Genomic DNA, 24,661 nt, shown 5'->3' on the forward strand with positions numbered 1-24,661 from the left:
CATGGCGTCTCTTCAAAGCCCTAGTTCATCCAGCCACTTACCATCCTGAAATTTGCAATGCGTGATATTCAGAAGCAGCAGATACTTTGTGGCCTCTGATGCTTTTCACAGCTTTGTAGGATTAGAAATCTTCTCTCAATAAAGTATAAACTTTCTTCTAATTAACTGCTGGTTTGGTAAAAATAAAGCCTGGAAAGGCCCTTTTCCTTCTGGTTTGGTAATAATAAAGTGTGGAAAGGTCGTTGCCTCGTGTGTTTCAAACACAATCTTGAAATGAACTAGGTTACAAAACGGTATTTTCAGGCGCTGCTGTTGGTTGAGTTTATTTTGCAAGAGGGCAAGAGGCTTTTCCCCATTTAAGTGCTTAAACAGTTTTCTGGATCCCAGTGAGATGTCTGTGAGGGTTTGCTTTTTGATTTCTCTCTTTCAGTTTCTTGCCAGTGTTTCTGACTTCTTATTACAGAAAGAATGAGGGTCGAAATGAAAGCACTGTAGTAAATAATACAAAAGTAGCGGAAGGATGGCCAGAGGCATAGGGAGTAGTTCTATTGTCATCCCTCCCTGGAAGAACAGGAAGTTCAGTGGTGTGCTACTGTACTGAGCCTCCTATCCCCACCTCCAGTGGCCAGCAGTGCAGGCTCAGAACTCCGCAAGCTTCTCTTTGAGGGAGGGGAGAGGCTGCCCCTGCCCCAGGGGCCAGAGTGGGTGGCTCCAGTTCAGCCCATGGTCTCGAGGGCAGGCTACCGACAAAGGCTTGGACAAAGATTCTGTCATTATACATTCGGTATATATTCAGAGATAATGTATTTTTTTTGAAAAATTTATTTATTTATGTAAGTATGTTTGGCCACGTCGGGTCTTCGTCGCTGCGTGCGGGCTTCCTCTAGTTGCGGCAACTCGTTGCGGTGCACGGGCTTCTCATGGAACGGGCTCTAGGCGCGCAGGCTTCAGTATTTGTGGCTCGCAGGCTCCGTAGTTGTGACGCACAGGCTTAGCTGCTCCATGGCATGTGGGATCTTCCCAGACCAGGGCTCGAACCTGTGTCCCCTGCTTTGGCAGGCAAATTCTTAACCTCTGTGCCACCAGGGAAGTCCCTATTCAGAGATAATTTAAACCTTACATAATTTTGAAAAGAAAAGGATAGGTTATTTATTGAGGACATTTGCCACTGAATTGCTAGAAATAATTCTACTGTGACTAAAATGAGACGGTCTTGAGATATTTGGCAAAAACAATTTCTGGGTAAGTCAAGAGTGAAATATTTCCATCACTAAAATTATAACTAATTTTCTTCATGCTTTGACACGGAAAGAAAGCAAGACTGATAAATTACCCTAAATATTGTATATTCTAAATAAATATTTTATAGTGCTTGGGAATGAAATACAACCAAAGATAGAATAAAGTGTTTTAATACACATGCACGTGCTTTTCAGTTTAGAGTGATTCAAGTCCAGTGTAATTCATGTGAAAAATTAAAAGACTTATTTCCAGGGATTGATTTCAGAATGATACTGTGCCTTGGCCAAGATGACTAAGTTCTTAGAAAATAAACTTTGTAGTCGGGAAATTATAAAGAATAAAATGGAAGCAAAGACTGTACCTCGGGAAAATATCTAGATTTCGTATTAGTTAAATTTTGGCTCTCTGAATGATCTCTCCAAAGAGCAGTGCCCCTCAAAAATGTAACTGTGGAACGAAGAGGGTGCAAAATAACACACGTTTCCTTTAGAGTGTGTTCCACCCCTTTTCTGCTTTATTTTTCCCACACTTTGAATTTCAAGATCTCTGTGTAATTTGATGATGCCCTTAACAACTGGTCTAATTATTGGCAGCAATCCATTTACTAACGTCATCCATATGCTGCCTGGGCCGAAGCATATTTCATGAGTGCTGTTGTAGGTCACTCAAGCCCTTTCCAGAATTGTTCATGAGTGAGTGAACCATTTAGTTGCAATATTCTCAGTTAGGGTCATGTCCGGAAGCTTTCTGTGTAGAATAATTCCATTCCCTTTTGATTAAAGAGTTCCAGCTAGCTAGATCAAGAAATAGCCCGTGGAAAGTTTGGAAATCCTTCTCATGAAGTATTCATACTAAGAAACACCACGAAAGAACTCTGGGCCTGGGTTTCTTACTTTCTTCCAAGCAGAATGTTCACAACTTTCCTTGCCTCTCCCTGTCCCTCCAAGACACGTCATGCAGACACCTTGCTCCTGCATCCTCGGCACAGTGTCACTGAGGTTGCTGTAACAACAGCACACACGGGGTAACATTCCCCCGTAACTACGGCGGCTGGGACGTGAGTCAGTTGAAAAGTTTCACTGGTTTTTATTAGAGTATGACGCAGTCTTATGTCATCCACAGTTCCAAGCCCATCCAAGGCTCACACATGATGATGCAGAGCACCTGATGCTCATCACCTTCCAACGTTAGATGGTCCAGGGACCTCTCACCAGAGCCATTGCCGTTGCTGGCTCCTTCCATAGTGCCCTTCAGTAATACTCACCATAAGCAGCAAAGAGTAAAACTCAGGCCCCGCTGCTGGAACTCCGTTTCTACTGTTACATATTCCGTGTGCATAATAAGTGCCAGTGACCTTGGTTGATGATCAAGAAGCCCCTCTTTTCACCCAGGGAACTGGACAATGGTTAACATCCCAGAAGACACATCTTCACGCCCATGACTGAGAAGAACATGTGTTGAAGAATAAGGATGGAATTACTGTAATTCTCTGTGGGGATTTATGAATGAGAAACTTACTATTTAATATTGCTTGAAAGTGGTCCTAGAGTGATCAGTGCCATCTAACGTGGGCTTTGGTTTGTTTTTCAGACATGGAGATGACCTGATTGTGACTCCCTTTGCACAGGTAAGCCCAGCTTGCTGAATGGACAGGTTTCTCACTCATCTGAAAATTTAATTGTGGGGCTTAGTTCAGGTTCTTCATTTCATTCTAAATCAAACACAAGTACAAATACAAATTCTGTGGTTCATTCCAGTAATTTAAAAGCCATGCTAGAGAATGTGACCTTTGCCATATTGGTCTGTTTCCTATAAACCCATAGACCCAATGAGTATCTTTGCTTCAAATTACAAATTACCCAAGTGACATACTTAAATGGGACCACATTTCCTTAACTGACATAAGCACTAAAAGAGGAAAGCTATATCATGGATTAAGTTACATTTAGTATAATTAGGTGCACAATCAGTTCTTGAAATTCCGTATTCCACTTCAACCTGATGCTTTATTGACTCTTTTTTTAAACACGTTATTTGTCCAAAGATTTAACTGAGTGACACATTTGTGTTTATTTATTCCTTTTAGGTATACAAATCATGAAAATACTTTAACCACATGACAGAAATGCTAGAAGGTGAAAAAACCATCTAAAGAATTTTGAAATATATATAAAGTGGTTGATAACCCGATATTCTTTGTACAGACCAGTGCTTCTCAACTCTAGCTACGCAGTAGAATCATCTAGAAAGATTTTATCCCATGCTGCACCTCTGATCAATTGAATCCAAAAATCTGGGGGTTGGACCCAAACACCTGTAATTTTTAAAGGCCCCAGTATTTTCTGAGGAAAAGTTGAGAGCCACTGGTATGGACAGACTATGGATAGAATGGGATAAAACTGATTCAACCTGGGGCATGAAGCATGTTTAAAGCCAACTGTTAATAGGACTGTTAATAGGAAATGTTAACTATCGGAATACAAGTGATCTAGAGGGTTATAAAAATCATAATCAAGGCTACATCAAAACTAGCTCTACTGCCTTGGGCAACTCACTTAACTTGCCTAAGACTTCTTTTTTCCAATTGGTAAAATTGGGGACTCAGCTGGATTAAGATAGTCAGGGCCCAGTCAAAGCCCATCAAAGCCCACTCTTGCTAAATGAATGAACTTGGACAACTGACTGAACTTGGGCAAGCCTGGTTTCCTCCTCTGTGAAATGACACTTACAAGACTACTCACCTCATAACATTGTCAAGAGATTGAAATAGTACCAAGCTTGTAAAACGCTCAGCACAATTTCTAGAAAATAAAATACTTACTGAATTTTGTGTTGTTATCAGTAAGGGCTCTTTCATCTCCAAAACGTCATAATACGCATTGTTTTTAAAAAATGCATAATGGCAGGGTTTGGATAGCAGTATTATGTATGATTCTTCCACTTTTTCAAATTTCCTGAAATTTTTTAATTGCTATAATTTAGACCAAAACTTTAATGAGTCAGTAAATAGCAAAGTATATAGTGATCTTTTTCATTGATGCAGACAATTAAAGATAGAATGCAACCACCATCCTTTTAGAAGGTTAATGTCTCATTTGCTTCAAGTTTTGCTGGATATCATTAGTTCTTTCTAATATCTATATTTCTATGTTCAAAACATTTACAATCATATGTTTTCATCATATTTTGTGATAGCAAATCTTACGAAGCTAAGGACTTTTAATTGGTTGCTATTGAGGACCCATAACTATATCTAAGAGCTCAGAGCTCTTAGATATAGAGCTCTCAGTAGACAGAATAAATCAGGCAAAATAATTTATAAATGACCATCACCAAATGTAGAAACAATCATTCCAACTTGAGTTTATTTAGTTTATTATTCTTGCTTCTAACTAAAATCTCTAGGTATTGTTGTAAGAAAAATATATAGAAAAATATGGAAAAAAATAATCTGTATATGATACCTTATCATCTTACTTCAGGTAGTTTGTATGAATCTCCAATTAACTGGTCAATAAATTTGACTTGAACCTTGCTATTAGCACCCTTAAATTCTAAGGAAATCTAGTCTTTTACATAATTAGACATTTTTTTAAGTGTACTTACAGCCTCCAAAAAACTAATAGAATTTCAGTATACTGAGAAATATATATATGTAAAATATCATTTAGTCTGTGTTAGTGAACTGTTTAAATAAATAAGATATATACTTAATGCCCTTGAAATTGGAACTTTGAATAAAACCAGCTCTGTGTAATTTGTAAGCATATACGATGCCTGAAAATAATCCTGGAATCTATTTAGGAAAGTTTGCTTATGATTAGCTTAATGACTCATGACACCTTATAGAAGGTGGTTATTGCCCCAGAGGCTGCAGATTCTTTTTCAGTGGCTTCGTCACAGTTTTCACAAATGGCCTTTTACTAGGGTATATGATCTAGAAAGCTCTACTAGAATTTTTTTTAAAAGCCTGTTTAACCCTGAACAGTTTTGATAGAGTACTTTGGGGAAGCCCGTAAGAAAGAAGGCCCAGTTAGTGGCAGTTGTCCATGGCCTTCTCTTCAGCCCGATTGGGCACCACTAACTTATTTCATTGACCTAACCAATAACTCCTCAAATTTTTAATACAGGCTGGAGTATTCACCATTTAATGCTAAATATTATAATGCTTAATCTGTAAGATGTTTATGTCACTTGAATTGATACCAACATTATTTGGTCAAATATACCAATGGACAGAAGACAGTGGACATTAGACAGGTCACTCAGGGAAGTGTTCAAATAGGCCAAAGAATTCCCCCCTTTCCCCAGCATGCTTTGGGGTTTGGAACTTCACTCTAGATCATTCTGGTGAAAAAGCCATACTGCTTTCAAAATAAAATCTTTTGCATAGAAAAGAAATATAAGCAGAAGGAAGAAAAAGAAAATTTCCTATAATTCCAAACCCCAAAATAACTACTATTGACATTTTACTTTCTATCCCTTTCGGTTTATTTTTCTGTGCCTAATTTCCTTCCCATAATTCTTTAAAATGGGCCTCCCACTCTAAACTGGTCAAAGTCTCTTCCCAAGCCCATCTTATCTTCTGCCTCCTCTTGAGAACTTATTTCTTTATGCTTGCCTTCATCTCCAAAACACGAAAAGATCCCTCCCTGTTGTTTCCCAGTCCCAGTTTACTGTGAAGCTAAGAGAATAAAATCTTAAGTTACGAGAGAATTTAGGAAGACGTGCAAGGTCATATTCCACTTTGGTGGATAGGGCTGAAGCATCGTGCACAGACGTAATCTTCAGCAAAGATCCTACAATACAAGATCCTACAATACCCCTCCATATTCTATTCCCAAGTCTAAAACACTGCCAGGGTTAGAAATTCTTGCTGGTGTTCAAGCTAAACACTTTTCCACTTCCATTTTCTTATGTTTTCCCCTATAAGCTCAGAATCCTTTTGATCCCCAGGAAAATAAATATTTCATTGGTTTCCATTTTGAACTATTCTCCTGTGTTTGGGTCAAAATCTTTTGGTTTGGGTATTCCCTTAGGGTAAGTGTTGACAGGGATGATGCCGTGTCACCTGATGCCAGTCGGCAGGTGGCCTTTTCCTCCCAAGGGTGTAGTCACAATTTGGCCAGAGTTCTTGAGGGGACCAAGGAGGCACAACACTGATGAAATGTAGGGAACCCTGCTTTGTAGTCAGTTGCCTTCAGCCCCACCTGTCCCATTATTTGTGTTGCATCATTTGTGACTACCTTGTAAAACTCAAGGTACTTGTAAAACTTGTAAAAAGTCAACTAGAATCCTCCTCTGGAGGTGTGCAATAAAAGAAGTGGAATCTTTGGTTAAGGAAAAGGTAGGAAATATCCAAGTATTATCCTGGATCCTTGGAGAGACCTTCATATCATTCAGACTGAGCAGATATGCCTGATTTAAAAATACAGGGTAGGAACAAGCAAGTCATTTCACCTTTACTCTTACCAAAATACAGCACGTGGGATAATTTTAGGAAAAATGTAGTGGTTATTAACCCTGTAGAACATTACTGTTCCTTGGTAATTGGACATTGTCAATTTTATAAAAATGCCCTTGCGTGTCTCTTGCCCATTTCACCCAGAAACAGGAATCTTGTGGTCTCATCATTGAATCCAACAGGCTCTCCCTGCCGGGCTAAGAAAGAAGAAAATCATCACATTTCAGTTGCTTATACCTGTTAGGTTTTTTTTATCCTTCATTAAAATAAATTTCAGTAGCATGTTCTAGGAATCTAAGTACTTTGGGAGTTGAACTATACGAAACTATCAATATTCAACCTTTGCTGACATACAAAAACAGCAAGTTCATATGGTTTAACCAAAACGTAACTTGGAAAGAGGTTTTCTATCAAAATGACCTCTTTGTCTTGTAAATAATCATAATTTGGCTCCAGGTTTTTCTGGAGGTAAAACCAAGGCAAGGAGTTCTTTCTCCCTCCTCAGCCCCTCCCACCCCACCCAACCCAAGGCCTGTGGCAACTCATGGTCTGTGTTTTAGTGCCATCTAGTGGCATAAAGTGTATTTGGAATCAAAAACAATCCTCAAAACAATTTTTTGTTTCTTTGTTTTTATTTTTTTTGGTTATTTTTTAAGCAGGAGTTTTTTTTTTAACACGGATGTTATGCCACATATTTTTTTTAAAGCAATCTCCTCTTCAAATCTTTATAAGAATTTATTATTATATACGTACACATTTCTTTTAGGCTAGTGTGTTCAGATGTTTAACTTTTTAATGAAGTCCACATTTTCCTGCCATTTTCAGTGAATCTTATTGGTTAATAAATGTTTAGGAATACCTAAGAAAATCTGAGATTAGTGTGTGCAAATAGCATTTAATCCCTCTCACAGACCAGTACAACTCTGTGCAAAAGTTTTCCATAACAATGTCATCATTTCTTTCCTAAAGTGTATTATTTCTCCTCATTCCCAATGTATTTTGACCTTGACTGATTATACTTTTGCTTGGAGGGGCAGAAGAGAAAGAAATGACCTTCATTTTCTAACGGTTGAGCTGTGTGGGAGAAAACCTCAGGGACCTTTTTGGGTAGCAAGCATTAAAGAGTGAAGAAAATTATAGGAGCGTCAGAGCCCTGACTATAGCTCTTAGAGGGTTGAATTCAAGAAGGGTGAGAGCTGCCCTGTAACAAAAGCAAAGAAAGATTGAACCCTAACTAAGGGGCTTGTGTAAAACTGTTTCTAGTTCTTCTCCACAGCCTCACTCTTTGTGTCCTACAATGTAGATACCTCATTCTTTGTGTCCTACAATGCAGACGGGAACAGAAAAGACTAACACAGTGCCTTTGGGATGTGGTCACCCAGGATCACTCAACTCGGCCTAGGGCAACACCCCCTTATAACATTTGGTTGAGACTTTTATTTACACTTCTTGCCAGTATCATGTGTCATAGTGCAGGCGAGAATAGTTAATACTTAACATAACATGTATAAAATATTATTTGTCCTACCACAAAAACAACAATGTAATACTCGCACACATAGGGAATGACGTAGCTGCAAGGTTATTTACTGCAGCAGTGTTTGTAAAAGTGAAATTTAGGAGACAATCTAAAAGTCAATGAGGAGAGGGCACAGGCAGCTGAATGGAGAAGGGGCTGAAAGGGAAATTTCTTTCTTCACTTTCTATTTTGAAATATTTCATCCATATAAGAGAAGCTATCTAGTGACTTTCTAAAATATAAAGAATAGTACTCAAATCAACAGTTTAAGAACTAGAACAGTGCCAAGATTTTAATGCCCTGAGTGTCCTTCCCTGATTTCATCTATCTGCCTCCTCTCAGAAATCACAATAATTTTGCTTTGTCTTTGTTATTGAGAAAGAGACAGTCTACGTTTGCTTAAATTCTGTACCATGTGGGGATAGAGATTATGCAAAAATAAATATAAAATTTAAAAATTAAATTTAAATTAAAAACCAAAATAAAATCATCTAATTTAATATCTTTATTATCACAGAGGCAAAAACCTGTATCCAGAAAAGCAAGTGGAGTAGATCTTTCATGAAGTAATGCTTCCTTTCAAATGAGCAGAGAACATGAATTACCTGCGCTACTATTTCTGTTTGCCCAGCTGTCAGATGCAGTGCACTTACTATAATTTATTAAAATAAAGTTCTCTGAATTCTGAGGTTAAATTTTTGCCTAGAATAAGGATCGATCAGGGGGTACAATAATCTTATTTAAAATGCTTTATTAGTGTATTTGATATTCGGTTCTTAAAGCGTAAATTCAGCCTGCATGATTTGTCAGATTTCTTTCTGCATCACTCAAGATTTCATGCCTAATAAAAGACATCGTGGTTTGATGTCAGCAGTTGGCTATTTGAATACTCCGTCATAGGCAGCGTGACCTTTCGGCAATGTGAGTTGTTTATATGTGATAATGAGCCAGATTTTTCCAGTGACTGAGTTAATCGTGGTTGGCACCTTAGGAAACACCATTAACTCCTTCAGGGGATAATGCTGTAGGTCACTGTCCCAGGGCATAAGCAGTATCCCAGTGACTTAGAAGAATGAATGCCCGTTTCAAAAATGTCTGAGACGTTTTGTCTTAAAACAAAATTTAGGCTGACTTTAGTCTAGGTCAGTGCCAAATGACAAAATTCTGGAATCAGCTCTGGAACCCTTGGAGCAATTATAAAAAATTTGCCCTGCTCCCACTGCCACCGGCATATTGTCAGTTACGGGCATTAAGTGAATTCCCTGTGCGCACGCCAAATCATTAAATGGAATGTTGCCATAATGGGCTAATATTCACTGAGTGCCTTCTGTTTGCCAGGCACTGTTCTTGGCACCGAAACTGTCATTTAATCTCATTTTCACAGCAACCCTGTGAGGTAGATGTCACTATCCTGGTGTACAGATGAGAAACTAAGGGTCAGAGAGATGATGCAACTTGTCTAAGTTCACACATTGACTATATAACAGAACTAGGCAGTCTGGGGTGTTATTGGTACCTAATAAGACATCTGAAATCTATGTTTTAGGTAAACTTAACATTGTCGTTGTCACCCAGATGACCCATAACCTCACCTAATATAGGCTCCTCCCTGGGGGAGACTTGTCCATTCTAGGAGAAAGTGAGGGGGATAGAAGGAGACAGTGCTCTTGTCACTTTTCTCTCCTAGTCTTTCGATTCTTTTGCCACTTTATAGTTTCACTAGAATTAGAAAAAGGAGGGGCTATCAGAGGTAGTGGGACCTATTGGTCCAGCCTTGTGTATGTGGATATGTTGTGTCTATGTATTCATTTATTCAACAATAAATTCAACTGAGTGCCTTCTGTGGGCCAGGCACTGTGCACGTACAGGACAGTCTCACTTTATTTGAGACCACGTAATTCATGATTCAGATAACCTTAACGAAGAAAAGAACCTGTTTACCAGCTAGAATAACCATGTGGCAAAGGTGAAAAAAACAATTTAAAATTTACTTTGTTTGCCAATTTCAAGATTATGGCATCATTGGTGAACGTTTGAAGAGAACTTGGGGGTCATTTTGTTTGACATTTTGCCCCTATAGTGAGACTTTATTAATATTTTATATTATGCTATTTCAAATATGCATAAAATGCAACAGCACGCTATCCATATTGCCTGGGATACTGTTTTAGTGGCTGGGGAATCCAGGAATACTGTGCAAACTGCTGCTATTGTCACCATATTCATAGACGATGAGGAGAAATATCTGGAAAATCCTTAAGTCTGGCCTCTCTGGCTTTCAAATGGATCCACGTAAACTTTACCAGGTGCTGGGAGATTCTTCAGTACTATATGAAACTAAGTTGCAAGCAATATCAAATTTTCACTTAACAAACCATTTTTAAAAATCACCAAACCACTTCATAGTGCATTAAAGAGGGCCTTATTTCAAGAAGTTTAAAGAATCATTTTTGTTGTAGGTCTTGGCCAGCCTGCGAACTGTACGGAACAACTTTGCTGCATTGACTAATTTGCAAGACCGAGCACCTAGCAAGTAAGTTATTCATTTTTCCCCCCTCCTTCTGGCTGAACTTTTTATAGTGTTTTTTCCATTTGATTGAACTCAAGGCAGTGTATTAGATTTCTCTGAATCATTGCCATGCTGTCTAACCATTTACACTAAGTCATATGAAGTCCTGTTAACTTTCTGTAAATACTTTGTAGTGATGGTTCTCATAACAGAAATGAATCAGGATGGCAAATAAATATGGTGATTCCATCTGTCAGAAATCACCTGGCAGGATCAGTCCTCTGCCCAGTTATTTACACTCAGGGTAACTTTATAGGTTTGGCTTAATTCATAAATTTACCATGGGCAAATAACGTCACCAAGCTTTGAAGTCAACCCAAAGTTATCCTCTTACTTCTAAGACAACCATTACTTGGAGAAGTGTCCTATCATAGGGAAGATCTCTAATTCTCTTGCTGTTACTGACTCATATCGGCAGCAGCATGGAAGAGTTAACAAGATGGGGATTTATGGGATAACAGGGGAAGCATTTGAGAGAGAAAGCTCAGATGGCAAATAACTATAATTTGGGGGTCCTAATAAAGATGGAAAATGAAAAAAAGAAAATTAATTTTCTAAGATTAAATGGAAAACTGATTATTCAAATGCCATAATTTTGACAATCTATTATGAATAATACAATATTATCTTTAAAATATCAACTCTGAAGAATTTTCCAGAAATAAAACCATTTCTTTTTTTTTTTTTTTTTTTTTTTTTTTGCGGTACGCGAGCCTCTCACTGCTGTGGCCTCTCCCGTTGAGGAGCACAGGCTCCGGACGCGCAGGCTCAGCGGCCTTGGCCCACAGGCCCAGTCGCTCTGCGGCATGTGGGATCTTCCCGGACCGGGGCACGAACCCGTGTTCCCTGCATCGGCAGGCGGACTCTCAACCACTGCACCACCAGGGAAGCCCAAAACCATTTCTTTAAATCAATATTAAGAGGACAGTGAATAGAAATTTATTTGAACTTATCTAAGCATATAAAATTTTGTTGTAATTACTACTTCTTAAAGAACACATGAAAAAAATCTAAACTTTCCACCCCATGATAATAGAGTCTACCTCCCAAATTCACATTTTCCATGATTAAAAAAAGCTCTGGCCATTATGCACATACTTCTTGTGATAGAACAAGGTTTTTTTTTTTAAAAAAAAAAATCAATATAAATGCCACAATGCAAATAATTGGAATGGAACCCAGAGGTGTCAGTTGACTGTTGTGTGTTGCAGGTAATGAAATTTTGCAGTCCTGTTCCCTTAGCCTGAGCATTTCTCACCTTCTTCTTCCCCTCCTCATCCACTGGGCTAATTGTAATTCATTCTTTAGGTTACAGCTTAAATATAATTTCATTTGGGGCACTGTCTCTGACTAACACCCAACATGCATGCACACCCACAGGCCCCAACCTGGGTGGTATGCTTTTCCATTGCCATCTGATTGCGTCCTGTCCTTAACCCCTGCTTTAGCATGTTTCTCTCAGTGTCCAGTTACCTATTTGCTTGTCTTAAGAATGTCAGTTCCCAGAGAGCAGAGGTCGTATCCAGTCCACATTTGAATTCCCGGTGCCTAGTGTAATACCCAGCACAGCGTCATCACTCTGCACATGCAGCAAACTGGCTAGAGGGGTGACGCCAGGATGCAGAATGGGAAACCTGAGCGTGGGCTTCAAGCTGTTTGTTCATAACCAAACACATCTTCCATGTTCAATCGCCCCTTTGGGGCTTTCGGCATTTGGTAGCTCCTAGGTATAGTCACCTCCTCTTTGGAAAGTCTCAACCCTGCAAGAGAAATGAAATTACTGGTGTCCCTTACAAACTTTTTTAGCCTCAACTTTTGTCCATGAAATTGAGATTTTTGTCTTTGAAAGGTGAACAAAACTTTTATAATGAATTCCTTTTATGCTTCCTTCAGACTTGGTCACTTGTGTAGCAGCATCTCTACCTGTGGCAGACACATAGTTGTTCAGCAGGTGTGAAGGCATCAGGCTGGCCTTTCTGTCCCCAAAGAGATGATCTGAGGCCCATTCTATATGAGACAGAGGTTTTCAGCTGACCTACAGGGACAAAACAGATTAAAATGGAAAAGAGCATCTAGAGGAGGGTAGAAAATCATACTTTATGCCTGAACTTGACCTGTTTTATAATGCCCTGGGTGAAGTCTAACCAAACAGTATTACCTGGCAGACCCTAAGTACAGGTGTTTGTGGTCTCTCTGTTGGTCAGTACAGATTTGTACCTCCTTTACTGATTCAAACCCAATCAGCCTTTTCAGGTATCAGAATAGTAGGACTCAATCTACACACAGATAAACTCTGTTCTTTTCAGTGATAGCAAAATGGATATGGATAGCAAAATGGTGCGTCACGTGATGACCCCAGGGAGCCAGAATTCCCCCGCAGGGTGCTCACAGTGCCACTAGAACGCTCCCCAGCTTACCGCTGGATTTTGTGGAAGGCGTATGCTAGCTTGCATGATCCACCTTTACTATTTACTACAAGAAAGGAACCTACCATGGTGTGTTAGTTTCTACTTTATAACAAAGTGAATCAGTTATACATACACATACGTTCCCATATCTCTTCCCTCTTGCGTCTCCCTCCCTCCCACCCTCCCTATCCCACCCCTCCAGGCGGTCACAAAGCACCGAGCTGATCTCCCTGTGCTATGCGGCTGCTTCCCACTAGCTATCTATTGTACATTTGGTAGTGTGTATATGTCCATGCCACTCTCTCACTTTGTCACAGCTTACCCTTCCTCCTCCCTGTGTCCTCAAGTCCATTCTCTAGTAGGTCTGGCAGTTCCTTAGTAAATTAACATAAAATTACCATATGACCTCATAATTTCATTCCTGGGTATACACCCAAAAGAAGTGAAAAGGTGTTCAACAAAAACTTGTACATAAACATTCTTAGCAGGACTATTCACAATAGCTAAAAGGTGGAAACAACACAAATGTCCATTAGCTGACAAATGGATAAACAAAATATTGTTTGAATTGAGTACTGATACATGCTACAACACAGATGAACTGTAACATTACACTACATGAAAGAAACCAGTTACAAAAGGCCGTATTATATAATAAGTATGAAAATAAATATTTTATTTTCACATGTTAAAAAAAAAGAAAAGAAAGGAGCCTAGAAGGATGCATCTGAAGCCCTGAGCCCTGAAGGTGCTCACTTGCACGTGGCTGACTTTTGCTAACTCACTGCTGGTTCCTGTCCCCTTGCTCTTCCTTGCCCTTGAGATTTTCCATTCCAGAAGTGAGTTCTGGCTCATTCTTCAATAACTGATTTATCACTGTAGCCATGGATCAAATGATTGATATTTTCTGCTTGTCATTACCTGTTGAAATATCAAGTTCCCAAGTGCCCGTTATAGGATTGAAATCAAAAGAAGATAATAAGAAACAAGTCCATGATGTGGTTTTCAAAACTATAGAAAAGTTTAAAAATATTTCTTTGATGCCTTTCCTAGACAAAATAAATGCTTTCTAAATTTTCACAGAGCAAGGACTAGAAAGGAGTAATCATTATATAAATGATTTGAATGATAAACTCTCAGCAAGTAGATATCTATTAGTATATAGACCAAAACTATTTCAGAGTAGCAGTTTTAAACATTAACCTTTCTTTTTTATAAAGCATGAGTTAAGTTTCAAATTCCCCCATTTTATTTCATAATAAAAACTGAAATAACTCAGAAGTAAATTTTGGTGCATTTTCAATCAAATGCAAATTTTCAATCCCAAACTGATATCAGTAAATTTAAGAGCAATAAGACAGAGCCAGATGCTGACTGGAACCAAGGCAGTGGGAATTTAAAAAGTACCAGACTGCTTTCCCCATGTATCTTCCAGCCCTGCTAAGAGATTCATCATCTCAGGAAGGCAGATTGGACCAGGGCTCTGCAGGAACCTGCCATCTGCAGAGGTTCCACGAAAGCAGCCTAAAAATAAGGCAACATAGCAGGGTGCAGGCCCTAGAATCACATTGCTTTGGTTCAAATCTCAGCTTTCTAACTTTGAAGAAGTGATTTACATTTCCAAAGCTTGTGTTTTCCTCATTGGTAAAATGGGAACCATGAGTCTGCCTGCCTTAAGGTTTGTTATGAGGGATTAAATGAGATAATTCATCCAACGTGCTCATTGAGCACAGCATCGGACACACAGTAAGTCCTTATTAAAGTGTTAGCCACTACTAGAAGTACCAAAACAAACAACCCCCAGCAATGAAAACAAACATTTTTCAGACACCCTTGAATGTATCTATTTTCTAAAATTTCCTTAAAGATCACTAATTTTAAGAGCTTTCAATCGTAAGTAAGAACTTTATAAAAAATTTCAAAAAACTTTAATAGAGATTCCATAAATGATATTTTCTTCAACATAATTGATTAAGCAGTGGATACATTGTGCTGGGCTCTGCAGGGAATACAAGTTAATCAAATAGCATGGGGTGTTTTTTTGTTTTTTTTTTTTTTTACCCCAAGGGGTTTATAATCATCGTGTGAAACTTCGCCAACATCTGAAAAATTAAAGAATACAAAATAGAATTGGTTTAAGCACCTTTAGTTTATAGTGTTTCTAAAGTCTCTGTAGCATCTATTTGGACCCATCGTTAATGTACCTCTCTAACAAATGGATCAGAGATGTTTCTTAATATAAGAAAATAGAAAGGAAAAAGTTGAAGTACAATAGCTTCTCAAAGTGCAATATAGTTTACAAGGAGTCATTCACTTCTGATAATGTATAGGCAATCGTGAGAATTTATGCCAAAAATAAAAGTTTCTTAACACTGTATTAGAGAAACCAATTGTAGACTGACTGCTTTGTCAAGTGCAGAAAGTCTGTGTTTGCTCTGTAAGCCCGGGCTTAATTGAATACGGTCAATCAATAAGGACTTCCTCTTCTCTCTTGTCTCTGTGACATTTACATCAGCTTTATTTACCCCAAAGTCTATCACCATGTGATTTAGCGCTTTTTTTTGACACGTGATCAAAGGGTACCTAGGAACTTGACTGGCTAGTCTGAAAGAAATCTTCATTTGCATGTCCTAACTTAAAAATAATCCTTAAATTTAAATGGCATATCTGAAATGACTCAGAGAGTCCTCAGACCAACAAAGTATCATATATTTACAGCTCTGTATTTTTCTCTCTTTGTCAGAAGATCACCCATGTGCAACCAACCATCCATCAACAAAGCCACCCTAACAGGTAAGAAGGACCTGGGAGATTATTTGTCTCACATCTAGGAAAAAGGCATATTTTCCAAGATTCAACCTTATTAGCACCAGTTTTTTCTGCAATTCTAAAATCTTTAAGAAATGAATCCTTTCTTCTCTATATTATCATTTCTCTCACTGACCTCACAAGCTGTCCATTTAACCTATTGGAAAAACTTAACTGGTGTGCCATTTTTTTAAAACAAGTTAAATGTTTGCTCTTACTCGGTTGAGTGTTGCTCTGGGCGTTTGTATTTTGAGAGATAGCATTACCTTCGAAATGCTGACCATGTTTCCGAGCTTGTGTTATCAGCATGATGTTAATATATGGTAGCTTGGTTGAATGAAAGTCAAAGCATAAATAAAAGATACCTTCTTGGTTAATGAATTTCCCAGTTGTGTGTAGGAAGGAACACCATTCCAGTACTCCTGATTTGGACCCAGAGAGTTGAGATTAAACTCAGTCTGAGATTAAATTCTGTATTTTACAATACAGAAAAGTTCAATGAGATCAAAAGAACAGATGTTTGGGGAAGAGAAGTGGATGGAAGGATGAGGGGCGTAGAGGTCAGAAGAATAAAATTACTCCGATTCCTATTAGTCTATTTTAGACATGGGGCTTGACCTCAGCTGAGCCAAAAACAGAACAGATGATCTCATTTTGCTAAACCTGAAACCAAATTGAACTCATTTGATCATTTCTTGAAACCCCAATTGATTCATTAAGATAATTGCCTGGAGAAGAAAACCCATGTTTTCTAAAATTATTACCAGAAGACAATTAACATATTCTCCAAACTAGACCAATACTTCACTTGATTCAAGTGTCTTCCTGGGACTCCAGCTCGTAATATGCAGAGGAGCTCATTATTACATTATCAGTGACTCTACTTTGCTTGAAAGTTAACTTCATCATGTCCAGTCAGGACCTTTCAACTGGGCTCCTTTGTGGTCACCACATCAAAGTGATTCTGGGACAGCAGTTAATGTTGGTCTTTCCTGAATGCCTTTCAAATGGGACTTGTGTTCCACTGACTATTACATTATTGGTTCTCTTTTCCACGTGTATCTTTCAAGATCTTATTGGTGATGATTTTCAACTGGCATTTCATAGTCTTATATAAGTCTGGTTTACCCATTTTCTTCTTGGCATTGGTCAAGAGATGAACAATAATTGAAATTCCTATGGATTAAAGGAAGTTCTTTGGGTAACAGATTTCTTCTTCAGAAACCCCGATTTAATATGAAAGAGCCCACATCTACCTGGGGCCTCTAATGAGAGAGACCACATGGAACCTGGTCCCCAGCCCTGCTCCCAGCACTAGACCTGACCCATATAAAGAGGGAGACCATCACCCCCTTTATCTTTGCAATAAGTATGACTCCTCTGACATCAGTTTGTGCAGAACTCAGTGCTATTTTGGCCCCTGAAAGCTTGTAGCTTGAGGTCACATATGAGCCAGCCCCACAGAGCATCCTACCAGAAGAGCAGCTGCAGGTACCAATGGAGGCTGCTGTGTCCACCAGGAGGGGGTGGGTGCTCCGTGGTCAGGGCAGCTGTCCGGCCACCCTGGCCAACGTCTGGCACTGATTAGAGAAGGAGTAGCTGCACTCAGAGGGCACAGACTTGGCCTTGAACACATACGAGAGGCCCCGTCGAAGCTCCCAGAAATTTCACGTAGTGCTGAGGCCCGGAAGCAATACCAGAGGGGACTGTGAGCCACAGAAATCTGGGCTAATATGGCCTCATTTGTACCCACATGATCTTGACCTGAGGCCTGGGGACAGTGGGGCTCTAGAAATATCTTATTTAGGAAGGGAAACTAATTAACTGTCATTAAGGGCTTTGTGCGGCTGTGTTCATCCCAAAGCACAACAGGAAATTAAATGACTTGTGAATGGAAGCCTTTTTCCTTGCCCAAGAATAGCAAACCAAGGTGAAAAAGTCAGATGAGGGGGTGAGAGAATGAGGGCAACAGCAAGGGACATTCCTCTCTCTGAGCTCATTCTGGAAAAGTATGCCCTTAAAACCATAAATCATGAAAACAGTAGTGGTTGAGACTTCGATGGGAGACTTCAGACATACAGAAAAGGTGGTGCTTGTGAATTCCTGCCCTCAGCAGCTGACTGCTCAGGACTTCACTCCAAGTTTGCTCCCTGGCAAGTGAGTGCAGTGGAGAAGAGTGTTAAAAAGAGTCAGTGGGGCACGCTTGAAGAAGAACTTGGCCTTCTTAGAAATTTTTCTTAGGTTCTAGAGGAACAGTGTAGTATGCAGGTAAGTTCATGTTTGGTCCAAAAGGCCGCTGTGGTGGACAGCACCAGGCGCCTCTGGAGGGCAGCTCCATAGAACAGCACTGACAGGGCGCTCCTGGAATTGGGGGGCAGGGGGCGGGAAGCTGCTCTGCATGTCCAGAATTCAAGCCATGTTCTATCATGATAGCTGTGTGGCTCTGGGCAGGTTACATAGCCTATCCCTGCCTGTTTTCCCATTTACAAAACAGCGATCATACTTCATACAGTTATTGCTAAATACATGAGTTCATTTGTACAATGCTCTTAGCATAGAGTGAGCACTCAATGCGTCATTTTATTTTGCTTTGTTGTTGTTTTTATTGGGTTTTGTTTTTAGGATTCATGCTGTATGTCACTAGGGGTGATGGAAAGAACAGGCCAGAGAGATGGGAAAAGGAAAGGGAAGAGTGCAAGACAAACTGGCAAGGTCATAGGAGTAAAAGTTATGGATCCGCCCGAAATGGTCAAAATGAACACACTTCCTTTGTGCCTGTTGTAAGCGGGGCCTCTAATTGCTCCCAGCACTGTATCCCGGCCTCTCATCACAGCCACAGGCATTGGCGCCTTTGTGGTGTGGGTAATAAACTATTGTTCAGGATTATTTTCAAAGTTGAAGAACTTATTTTTGAGTCACAGAACTTTGAAGACAGAAAATTAACTCTCCATAAGTCAACTTCTTGAGTTTTATAAAAGAAGAGTTGAGAACTTTCACTCTCTCCGTCTGTCACACTACACCTTCTAAAACTTGCTCCCATAGAACTTAGACTGCTCTTTTCCCCCTTAGAGGTTATTCCATTTGACATGTGTTAAAGCCAGGAAAGTTTGATTTTATATCATTAGGGCTAAAGCATGTTAGTTAGTCGCCAGATTTTATATCTATACATAATAGGTAAATTCATAGCTCTACAACGATTTAACAATTTTAAAAAAAAATAAAGTTTCCAAATGCGCGTTTAGAAAAGAGCCTTCCTGCTGAATGGCTCTCTGTTCTTTGGTGTGATATAACAAACAGACTGGCCTGTGGCATTTGGGGCCTGAGTGCAAACCCTGTATCTCTCATTCGCTTTATTCCCTCGTTTGAAAAATGGAGATAGGAGCTCCTCTCAGTGCTGTTGCAGGAATTCAAGGAGGTAAGTTAGATGAGGAACAGAAGCCTGTCATGAGTAACTCACCAAGTGTTTCTTCCTACAACCCTCCTCCATGCCTGACATTTTGTTGTTGTTCCTAAAGCTATTTTAAAAACGGGTAGCATAGAGGAGGACGTTGATGATGTGTCAGCTTCACTCGTGCACTTCATTTATGATTTTGTTTGCAGACAGTAATGATGGGGCATTTTTAGGAATCTCTGTGCTTAGTGCAAGGCTCACGTGCATAGGTCCTTAGCGGATGGTGAAGAGCAGAACTAAAGAGTGTGTCGAAACATGAGAGGGCAGCAAAGAGTCAGAGCTGCCCAAGCCATACCTGCGTTGTGACACTGAGCCCTGGTTTGGGTGTAGAGCCATGTCTTTGGGGGCACAATTGGTTCTCTTGAGCATTTCATTTTCAAATGATATTCACTCAAGAAAAGAGTTCTGTGGCCATCTCATGAGACCTTGTCACATCTCCACGATATCACTTTACAATGTTTGTTATTTACATATTTTCTGTCCCTTTATTTAATCATATTTAAACTGAGGATTTCCATGTGAGAATGTAACTGAGAGAAAATTTACTTAAACTTCTCTAGTTTAAAGATGAGAAAACTGAGACCTAGTGAGAGAAAATGCTACTTAGAGGCAGAGCCAGGAATAAATGCAGGACTCCTTTTTGCCAAGTCTAGGATCCTTCTTATACATAACCCTATAAAATTATCCATCAAATTAGGGTAGCCTTCAGACCCACCATGGAAGTATATGTTTTGGAGAAAGTAAAAGAAATCTTACAGGATATTGATTTCTGGGTAATAGATATAACATTGGATTTTCTTTGTATATGGACCCAAAAATTTGAAAATATCCTGTCCCGATTTCTCACTGGACAGGTCTTTGTATTTAGAGCTATTTTTATTATATCCACAGCCTATATCTTAGAGGCCCTCAGGTAAGTAAAGACTGGCAGACTAAGGAGAAAATACAACTTCTATCCATGCAATAAAACTAGTACAATTGCCTCCTCTTTACCTGTAGAGGGAGTGCAGGGACAAGCGTAAAATAACGCAAAAGTAGTTTTAGTCCAAAAAAAATTTAGTGTATCTCCACTCATATTTTTGCCCTGAATATTCCTAACTCCTTTAACAGAAAAAAAAGAAAAAAAGAGTGCATTTTCAATAGAATTTAATCAGTTGGTAAGCAGAGGATTTAAAAAGTAAACTATCCAAATATACTAGTTAGTCAGAATACAATAAGACACTTACTCTTGTTTGTTTATTGTTCTTCTAAAGCACAAAGCAGTTTATAAAATCCATTGAAGAAAAAAAAAGCAAAGATTTTTAACTGGAACAGTTATTTTGTTATTACCGGGACTAATCATTTAACACTTTGTGCCACTAAAGAAAGGAAACTAAACAACTACTTTATGTGACAATAGCAATGCTAGTGACTTATATAGGTTTGCCTTTTAAATCTGCGCGTGCGCATGCGCGCGCACGTGTGTGTGTGTGTGTGTGTGTGTAATAAAAACAACTAGTGTACATAACGTGAAAAGAAATATATATATATGTATATATATATATAGTAGTTGGAAGCACGAGCCGCTAAAGAAGGCAAAAGAGACCTCAGTGAGAGCAATACGCGAAAGGGCTGAGGGGACATCGAACTAAAAATGTATGTTAGGGCAGCGAGTGTGGGAGGAGGACGAAGACCCAGCCATTGCCCTGGAAGTCTCACCCTCTTCATCAGCCACTAGCAGGCACTAGCTTCATCATGCAGCTCTTTTTCTCCTTTCTTTTAACAAGAGCAAAGATTGTGGCAACGCTTTAACGATTGCAGAGAATGAGTGCGCAGTAAGCTCTTTTAGGAATGTGATTGAAGAATGCCGAGTACACATTATGCTTAATAGCTTTAATAAAAAAATAAAAATTGTGTATGTGAGTGTTAGACATTGGCTTTTGTGGGGAGTTTTTTTGCTTGTTTTACTTTTATATTTAATACATCTGATGAATGTGGAGTATTCTAAATTTTTTGAGCCAGAGGAGTTTACTTTTACAAAAATCCCCACATTAAAAAGACCTCTCCGGGAAAAACATTGAACTAAAAGATTTGCTCAAGTGCATGGAGTATGACTACTTGTTACTTAAATTTATGATCTTTTAGAGGGTCAAAGCCTGTTTTCTTCCTTATAGGCTAACTTGTTTTGCCTTCTTATGCTTTCGCTAAATAAGTAGAGTTATCTCTATTAATTTGTAAAAAGACCAGGTCTGACAATCACTTTTTGACCAGGAATTGATTCAAGTTATATTTGGTTTTCTAAACAGTAAGAAAACAAGTGAATGTCACAATCATGGGAAAATATAATCAAATTGTAACTGTATTGCCTGAATATCTGCTCTGGGTATTTTGTTATAACTTTAATTGAAACACTTAAACAAAACTGCATATTCATTGAGTCAGAACAGCAAAAAGGTTATGAGTGAAACCATATAGATTGAAAACCCAACTTTCCTCTTACTAGCTATGTAATCTTGGTCAGTTTACTTAAATTCTCTAAGCTTTCATTTTCTAATCAGTAAATTCTAAGTCAGCGATTAGCATAGTGCTTGGTACCCAGAATGTACTCAACAAATGTTATCTATCATTATTGCTTCAATTTTATTATTATTATTACTATTATCATTATTATACATTTGGTCAACAAATATTTTCTGTGTACCTTATATGTGGCATGCAATAAGGCAGGTGTTGGAAATAAAAAGATGAGTAAAAGGTGACTACTGGCTTCAAGGAAGTCACATGGGGGCACCGAATGGAACCAGGGATAATTAACAAGCTAAGTGCCACGACTGAAGCAAATTCAAATACATATATGTATTTGAAGGAGAGGGCAAGTGATTCTACCTAGGGGAAGCTCCCTGCTGAACTTCGAAGAAGGTGGAATTCTCCATATGGTTAGAAGGAGAACACCTCATGCCAAGGGACCAACAACAGTGAGTGCCGGTTCAGCTCAGGGGACTGGAGACAGTAAAGAACAAAAAGAGTTCAAAATGTGTGGGAGCAACAGAACATGATCTCCAAGTGTAGATAAAGGCAGTAGCATGAAGAGCATTAGAAGTCAGTGTAAATAACAGTGGACTATATTTTATGGGCAATGGAAAATCATCAGTCATTTCTAAGCAGAGGAACAAGTACATATGTTAGAATGACAATGTTGGATGCTGCATAGAAAACAGATTGAAAGGAGGAGAGACTAGTGGCAGCCTCATACTGATCCAAAGGCCGTTACAGGCCAAGTACCCACTGAAGATCATGTGAATCTGGACTGGGGTGGTGGTGTTGGGGGTGGAGATGAGGAAATGGATTCACAAGTCTTTTCAGAGAGTTGAGAAAGCTTGGTGGGTGATTAGATTGAGAAGTGAGGGAAAAGAAGAGAAAAATGAAGTCATACACACAGGTGTTCATCACAGCATTGTGCATTTGTACAAGAGACTGAAAACAACCCAAGTGCTAAATAATAGGTGAGTTCTATTTAAGTATCAAAAATTCCATAATAAAAAAATTTAAATAACTTATTCATGAGAAAAATTTTATAATGTAGAAAAATGCACCTAATTTAAAGAATATATGTTAAAGTTCTAAGTAAGCAATAGCCACACATTTCATGTATTTTAATTATGTATATTGTATTTAATTTAAGACATTTTTGGATGTTGACTGATAACTAGCAAAGGCCCATTTTACATAGAATCTGGTGACAAACTTGTAAGTATCTCTCAGATCAAGATTTCTGTTTGCCTCTCCTCACTAGAAAAGGTACTAATGAGACACTGGCAAATGATCTTTCTATTATTGTGCCCCAGTGAGCAGTCACTGTATTTTCAGATAATAATATGCCTTGGATAGGGCAGCACTCATGGTGGTTATTGAGCTTATGACAAGACAGCTCTATTATCCTCCAGTCGATCAGAAAAGCCACCATGAAAATAGAGGCATTAAAGTCACCAAAGTCCCCTTTAGCCTGTATCCCTTCCTCACCACCTCGAGTTAGAAAAATGCAACATTTCCCAAACCTGCCTGATCTAAGGAACCCCCAAGGGATCCTTGAAAATAAACACGAAAAAACAGATCCCAAGACAGTGCAGAACGAAATCTTTGGGATAAGTCTCAGGATCTGTGTTCTCAACAAGTGCTCCAAATTAACGAATCAGCCAAATTTGGGAGAATAATCGGATACTGGGTGAAGTAGGCAAGAGTGCTGCTCTGGACAGTGTTGACATTGCGTTGCTGGAAAGTTGTTGGAAAATCATTGTCTTTCTGGAAAATGTATATAGTGACACCCACACCCCCATCCAACAAACAACGCAGCCTAGGATAAACAAGATAATATGTGTGAGGTGCTTTGCGATTAGCAAAGGAAATACAAGGTGACGTTATTATCTGTGCCATCCTCATCATCATGGTCATCATCAGCTGGCCCATCATCCCTCTTATCTCTCCAAATGTATACAAATTTTAATTAGGCCAGCTTGCCCCTCTCCTAGAAGAAAATGAAGTATCATGTCCATGTTTGTGTATGAGGGTGGGAGTGAGTTTGGGAAATGTTATGTTTAGTAACTGTATTCTTTTTGTCTTCTCACACACTGTACCAAGTTTCCTTTAAAAAAAAAGAAAGAAAGAAAGAAAGAGAGAAAGAAACAACAAAAGCTGCATTCTTAAGTCACTCCCTTTATCCACAAAGGGCTTCCCACCCATGTATGCCTTAAAAAGTATTCCCCTGGGCACACTCAAATACAAGACTGTGGTAGGGCAAAACAATGAAAATTCCTTTGGGTCTAATTTCCCAAATTTTCCTAGTTGAGTGTTACACTGAGTTATTTAACTCTATGAATAAATGAGGATTTCACTCACAGCATTCTTTCTTTCACTATCTCAGAAAATGCTTTTTTAAAAATTGGATCTATTATTAATACTAATGTTAATAAAAATTAACATTTTCTGACATTTGATATCAAAGACTCTACATGCATAATCTCTTTTAAATCTTATGATAATTCAATATATAGCTTCAAATGACAAAGTGTAGATTAAGTATGACTCAAAGGCAGAACCTAGAGGCTTCCCTCCCTTAAAATGTATTGATCCATGCACAGAAACACACACAACCTGCTGTCATCTTCTCCCCAAAGTTATCTTTCTTTCTTTCTTTCTTTCTTTCTTTCTTTCTTTCTTTCTTTCT

General features: G+C 38.9%; 1 protein-coding gene across 5 annotated transcripts in view; it reads left to right on the forward strand.

Annotated features, from left to right (window-relative positions):
• Positions 1-24,661, forward strand: part of PDE4D (phosphodiesterase 4D) — a 1,268,462-nt gene that overhangs the window by 1,066,755 nt on the left and 177,046 nt on the right. For all 5 annotated transcript variants that reach the window (XM_027101064.1, XM_027101065.1, XM_027101068.1 and 2 more), the window contains 3 exons: positions 2,833-2,869; positions 10,685-10,758; positions 15,946-15,995. In XM_027101064.1, coding sequence (XP_026956865.1) covers positions 2,833-2,869; positions 10,685-10,758; positions 15,946-15,995 — 161 coding nt within the window. The remainder of the gene's footprint in view (positions 1-2,832; positions 2,870-10,684; positions 10,759-15,945; positions 15,996-24,661) is intronic.

Source organism: Aethalodelphis obliquidens, unplaced genomic scaffold (assembly GCF_003676395.1).
Source record: "Aethalodelphis obliquidens isolate GAN/ISIS:26980383/991018 unplaced genomic scaffold, ASM367639v1 scaffold4, whole genome shotgun sequence".
Classification (NCBI taxonomy): Eukaryota; Metazoa; Chordata; class Mammalia; order Artiodactyla; family Delphinidae; genus Aethalodelphis; species Aethalodelphis obliquidens.